The sequence below is a fragment of the Triticum aestivum genome, chromosome 6B, assembly GCF_018294505.1.
Source record: "Triticum aestivum cultivar Chinese Spring chromosome 6B, IWGSC CS RefSeq v2.1, whole genome shotgun sequence".
Taxonomy (NCBI): Eukaryota; Viridiplantae; Streptophyta; class Magnoliopsida; order Poales; family Poaceae; genus Triticum; species Triticum aestivum.
Window position 1 is genome coordinate 681,553,806 of NC_057810.1, and position 6,639 is coordinate 681,560,444.

The window sequence follows — 6,639 nt, forward strand, 5'->3', positions numbered from 1 at the left end:
ATTTTCTAAACAAAATATGATCCCATGACGTATTGACTGCAAGTTTGTAAAGTAAGTACTAACTACAATTTCTTCACATATTTTTCATAATTTAAGAGTGGAATTTTTTTTAGGACATTGTAACTTGGCACACGCTTTTTCTTATTAACTCGGCACGACGTTGCAAAGCTAAAGCAATTCATGTATGCTATGTTTGTATTGAATTTTTTTTCTTGTCCATTTGAAAATTGTAAATAATAATGCACACGTGCAAAGCACGTGCCTTCGACTAGTACTAGTACAGTATATGAAAAAGACTTGGCTCGGCGCGAGTCGTCGGGAGAAGCTGCTGAGCCTCTATCATAAAAAGTCTGACAGAGCCGTCGAGGAAGCGAAGAAGCAACATGCCAACCAGCAAGTCTTCCTCCGGTCAACCAGGGGCGCCGCTGTTGAATGCAGGTTTTATGTCTAGGAAAAAAGCATTTGCATCTGACAGATCCGGCTGTGACGTGGTGTGTGGTCATGTTGATTACGTCAGTGCAACTCGTCATGTAATTGCGTCGGAGTGAGCATCCTATGCAGCCAATCTTCGTCGACCGGCCGATCAGTCTAAAAGAACACGGTTTGGCCCTCTTGTCATACTTTCATATGGCACTAGGCCCACTAAGGGCATGTTCAACGGCAACCCGTAAATTTTCTTTTGCATCCGGATCAATCCGCAAGCACGGATCCAACTATTAGCCGCATACATTTCAAACTCTTTTCCAACAAATTGGATGAAATTCGTGCAAACAAGGCCGGATTTCATACAAACATGGATGATTTTCATTACATTTTGAACACTTAGAACAAAAAAAAAAGACCCGACTCTAAATCTATCCTATGGCGGTGGCGCCCGGTGTCCAAGCCCGTATCGTCCTTCATAGATGATCAGTAAATATGGACGACGGATTTTAAAGCAATTATAGACGGTGGATCCATGAACGACATGGCAGAAAATTCATTCTCGATGTCTTGCTCGAATCGGCTTGTTTGGGCCAACCTATAGAGTTGTGGTTGTCGGCGAGCAACATGTACAGTGTTTTGGCTCCTGGGTGTACATATACAGAGATAATCGGTAAATTATTAAAGAGTAGCAATAAAATTCAAAATAAAATATTTTTTACAAACATTGATGAATGTTTCACCTGTGTGCAATGTTTCGTTAAGAAGAACATTTGTAATGCTGTAGGAAGAAAAGTTGATGCTTCAAAAGACTATTTTTTAAAACATTTTAGAGCATTGATTTTTTCCCAGACCTCCATGAATGGCATTCAATCACGGAATAGGTACAGAACTAAGCAACAATTGTTATTAAAATATCTTTTTTCTTCTTTCTCCTGTGTTTTTAAAGTTTTCTGTTTGCAAAGAAAGTATTTAAGCTCAGGTGTAGAATGACACTTTCGGGCGAGCAACTCCCTGACTATAGAGAGGGAATGAGAATGCAGGAAACGATAATCTCGGGGGGTGGGGGGGGGGGGGGGGGGATTATAGCTTATGTTGTCATTCCTTGGGTAATTCGTTATAAATTTTACCTAAAAGAGAGAATAAGTATCTCTCAGATTCTACTACCAGTACTCATTCGGGACCATACTGTATACTGGGACAGAAATGACACATCTAATATATGTTCTCTCCACAACTCCATTTTTCTAAATGCATATTTCTCTTTCCAATAGTTGCCAAATGTATCGTGCTAGTGAGATCAGACGTCTTCTGGCTCATGAAAGAAACATTAGTCGTGAACGTGGCGAGTCATGCCCTTGCATCTATATGTCGCTCGCAACAACGTACTGCGTGCCGGCTTCGTAACTGCCATGTGGAGATAGCTAGCATAGTTGACTTGGATTGCAATCACTATGCTTGATCAATGAAAGTTTCTTTCCCGCAAAAAAAAAAATACTTGTAGTTCGCTTCTAAGAACTACTCCCTCCGTTCCTAAATATAAGTCTTTATAGAGATTTCAGTATGAACCACATACGGATGTATATAGATGCATTTTAAGTGTAGATTCATCCATTTTGCTCGGTATGTAGCCACCTAGTGGAATCTCTACAAAGACTTATATTTAGGAACGGAAGGAGTACATGTGTTTTGAGGTTAACTTTGACTATCAATTTAAGCAACACAATATCGAAAATAGTCATATAAATCGTATTTTAGAGATGTTTCTAATGAGAAACTTTTTTTTTTGGCGAATAACCTTTCAGGCTTATAACACATAGCTCACATATTCATTTTCGTTACATTGATGGTCAACATAAATCTCAAAATACCAAGAAAGTAAGAAGTTTTTAGTCTATAGCCGTGTCACAAAATACCCGACGGCCGCATGCATATAGCCATGTCACAAAATCTGCTACACTATGTACTTGTACTACTACTGTACATTGTATGTTTGTGCCTCCCATTATTAATCGATGTAGAGTCCGTTCTTATCTTAAAAAAAACATTTTGTTGCTTCAGTTTGGATAATTTAATGGTGAAAGAAGATGAACTACTACCGCCCAGGCTGCCGGTGTCCGCGGTTCGTTTCTGAATGCCACTGTTCGCACGAGACGCAGCAGCGCGGGAGGCGAGCCAGGAGCCAAGGCGCCGCTCCTTCTCTCAGGGGATCGCCGGCAACGGCGACCGCCCGCCCCGACCTGCACCTGGGCAATCTGCCCATAGTGCAGAAGATCACAAGGAACGACTGCTGCTAAGCCAGCTGGATTCGAGCCGCACCTGCATTCACGCCTCGAGCAACTGCATTCCGATCGAGGCGACCCACGCTCGAGGAATCCTCTCCGGCCAAATTGGCTCCATCCTCTGATGCTAGCTTACGTATCTATCGACCCACGGTAATGGCGGCTTGGTCGTCTCAGTTGCCATCTGCATGCGGGGATAGGGCGCCCTGCAGGTGTTCGGTGAATTGCCCCACTAGGGAGGGAGATCACGCAGCTGGCGTCCCATAGCCCCTTGGATTCAAAGGTATGTTTCCTATCCATCATTGATTACTAATTATCAGGATTATACCAAGTGACATATGTTTCCTAAGTAGTAACAAATGCTTCAAGTTCTTATGAAACGTAAAGTGCACATAGGGTCAGGAAAACGTCACCTGCCATGCATATTCATTCGATTAAGATGCACACACTTGCTCAGTAAGTCGACAAACAATGTAAGCATGCTCGACGTAGATGCAGGTTATTCATCCGATTACATCAACTAGAGCAGGAATCTAAAAGGAGGGAAGCTTTTTGTCAAGCCCTTGGGCAAGGAAGCAGAGCTAGCGGTAAGCTGATTGGAGATCTAAATACAGGATGAAATAAATAGGTCACAGCCCAGATGAGCAATTGCTCTCACATAGTATAGCGGCGCTGCAGATATGTCTTGGGGCTTCACGCTGCAGGTCTCTCTTTGGATTTCTTACGGTTACAAACAATACGTGCCAGCGTCATATGGATTGCAAAGTAGCCCAGCACAGCAATGATGAGCATGGTGACATAAACAGACGTCTTCCACCCCCTGTTGGAGCCGGCTGCATAGGCTACTAGGAGAGCAATCAAATCCAGTCGGATCGTCCAGTTCATCACCCTCAGCGACTGTTCCTCCCATTCTCCTTTCGCCTTCTTTTGCAGCCATTGCCATAGCAAAATGATGATGACAACTATGGAAGACATGAAGGAAATGGAGTTGCTGTAGAAGAATGCGAGGTACCGGGGCCTCCTGTTGTTGTGCATCACTGGGTCGCCTGCCTCGTACCCGTTGCCACTGCTCTGCCATGCTCCACCTGGCGGTTTCAGGCCGGCCTGGTAGGCTACGCTCGCCACCAGAATGCCTAGCAGCATCAGGTACTTGCGCATCTCGTGCTTCTTCCTTTCTTCACCCCCGTTCTTTTCTTCTACCTTCTTCCCTTTTTCTTCCTTCTTCCCTTCTTCTTCGTCTTGTTCTTTGGGTGCCGAATTGTTGCCATCTTCCTTCTCTTCTTCGTCCTTTGTTTTGGGTGCTGAATTGTTGCTATTTATGTTCGGCCCCTTCAGTAAAAATACTAGCAGCACTACAACTGCAACGAAGAGGACCACGACCACCAACGCGAAGATGTAGATGGACGTCTTGAGGTGTTGCGTGCTTCCCGCGGCGTAGGCTACCATCAAACAAAATAACCCCACAGCCGTACAAACAGATAGTGCATTGCTCCGTATGGCTGGCCTGTACAGATTAGGGTTCACCAAGAGGATGATGAGGGCGATGGACAGCATAAAGCTCACCGAGTTGGAGTAGAAAAAGGCGTTGTAGCGGCCTGGGTAGTTGTACAAGAGGACCGGGTCACCAGCACGGTGCCCGAGCTCATCGTCCTGGAGCAAGAAGCCGCCAGGAGGGGTGAGGCCGGCTTGGTAGGTGATGGTTGCTGCCAAGATCGCGAAGAGGAGAAACCGTTTGCGCCTCTTCTCCAGCAAACGATCTTTTTGGTCGTTGTTTTCCGTAACCTTGTAGTCCAGCGTGAAGAAGACGACATGGATCACCACATAGACCAAGATAGCACCTGCCAAGGCCATGGCATAGATGGAGGTGCTCACGTCCCGGCAGCTCCCGGCAGCATACGCGCCAATGAGGCCAAATAGGTCGAGTATCATGGCTGCCTCTAGCACGTGGTGCTTGACCAGATTCTCCTCCTGGACCAGGATGATGGCCACCAAGGAGGTCACGAACGCAACCGAGTTGCAGTAGAAGAAGGCCTTGTACCTCCTAGCGTTGGTCGTGAGGAGGATGGGGTCGCCGGCCATGTGCCCATCGCCGTTTTCCTGCCAAAGGCCACCTGGCGGGTCCAACCCTGCCGTGTAGGTGATGGTGGCGGCAAGAGTTGCGAGGAGTAGAACAAGAGAGCGAGCTTTGTCCAGAAGCTCCTTAGAACTGCATTCATACATTGCAGAGAAAAAGAAACAGAGCTCAGTTGAGTTGCAGAGAAAGAAAGAAACAGTGTATCTGCTAACAGGGGAAAGGAAGAAGAGGATTTTCAGTTCAGTTTCGTACCTGTGCTGAGTTGCATCAGTTTGTCTTGTTCTACAGGAACAACAAGACAAGGATTCTGACGGTAAAGTGCGGAGTAGGATGCATGCCAATGCCAGCACGACGCCGGCCAGGCTGACCACTATGGCGGTGGTACCAGTGTCCCTGCAGCTGCCAGCCGCATATGCGCCGACGAGGCCGACAAGCGCGACGACGATGCACACGTAGAGCACGAAAGATCGAGCAGGGAGCTTCTTGCTGTCGACAATGAGCAGCATGGTGATGAGCAGGGACGCCACGAACGCCGTGGTGTTGCAGTGTAAAAACACCCTCATGCGCAGGTTGTGGTGGTCGTTGAGAATCGCATCGCCCGGGCGGTGGCTGCCGCCGGTGCTGTCCCAGAAGCCACCCGGAGCGTTCAGCCCGGCAACATAGGTGATGCTCGCAGCGAAAGTCGCCAGGAGCATCAGGATCTTGCGGAGCCGTTCTTGGTCTTTCTCTTTCAGTTCCTTGAGGGCCTTCTCGTTCTGGGACAAAACGCCGGAGCCGGATGAGTCGGAGTGCTTGCCTGACCACCAGTCCAGCAACTTGACGACGACGATGTAGAGGAAGACGGTGGCCACAAGCACCGCGAAGTAGACGGTGGAGCTCTTGTCCCGGAAGGTGCCGGCGCCGTAGGCGCCCATGAGGCTGAGCACGTCCAGAATCATGAAGCCCCGCAGTGGCAGGACGACCTGGACGGCGTCCTTCTTCTTCTTCTCCTTCTCCTTGTCGTGCTGGACGGCGAGGATGAGGATGAGGACGATGACCACGAGGGACGCGGCAAATGCCGCGGCGTTGCAGTAGAAGAAGGCGAGGTAGCGGCGGTAGTGGATTTGGCGGATGATAGGATCGCCGGCGAGTTTGCCCTCGTGGATGACCTGCCAGACGCCTCCGGGCGGGTTCAAGCCGGCAGCGTACGTGACGGTGATCACCAGGGTGGCCAGCAGCAGGAGGTACTTCCGCAGGCTGTACTCCCATGGCTGCACGAGCGGCGCGTCGTCGGCCATTCCGATCTCTCAACTCTCAACTCTCAACAAGTGAGCTTGCTCTTTCTTAATACTGTGATGCAGAGATCATATGGGGGTAATAAGACGACTTACTTGACTCGGCGCGCGTCGTCGGGGGAGGAGGTGCCAGCCTGTGCGGTGTGCGCCCTGCATATTCAAAGCCTGAGGGAGCACCAGTATTTTACTATCACTGTTCTATTTTTAACAGCAACTCCGACGTGTGTGAAGGTGCGGAGTCAGGGTCGTCGGTGAAGGGAAGCAGCCAGGTCTTCTTCTGGCCGTCGCCGGGCTGCGGCGTAGCTGCCGATGGCCGATGGCCGGTGGCCGGAGGCCGGCCGCACCGGAGGGACACTCGGCAAGTGCATTTCCCTCTTCTTTTCTGGCTATTGTGATGATGCAGAATGGCGAATGTCATAGCAGCGACAGGTTAGAAAGGGAGAGTGATTATATTATGTTATGGAAAGACTTAACCTGGCGCGAGTCGTAGTCTGGAGAAAGCTGCCAAGTCTCTCTGCGCCCTGCATATCCTATTTTAAGGTCTGACAGAGTGGAGTATTGTACTGCTTGCTCTCCCCGATGTCCA

At 48.7% G+C, this 6,639-nt stretch overlaps 1 protein-coding gene across 1 annotated transcript; it reads right to left on the reverse strand.

Moving 5' to 3' along the window:
- Positions 1-2,547: 2,547 nt before the first annotated feature.
- Positions 2,548-6,100, reverse strand: LOC123134833 (uncharacterized). Its single transcript, XM_044553995.1, has 2 exons — positions 5,032-6,100; positions 2,548-4,911 (listed from the first exon to the last, which is right to left on the reverse strand). Exons 1-2 carry the CDS (start codon positions 6,054-6,056, stop codon positions 3,399-3,401), a joined length of 2,538 nt encoding a protein of 845 aa, XP_044409930.1. The 5' UTR covers positions 6,057-6,100; the 3' UTR covers positions 2,548-3,398.
- Between the last annotated feature and the right edge of the window lie 539 nt (positions 6,101-6,639).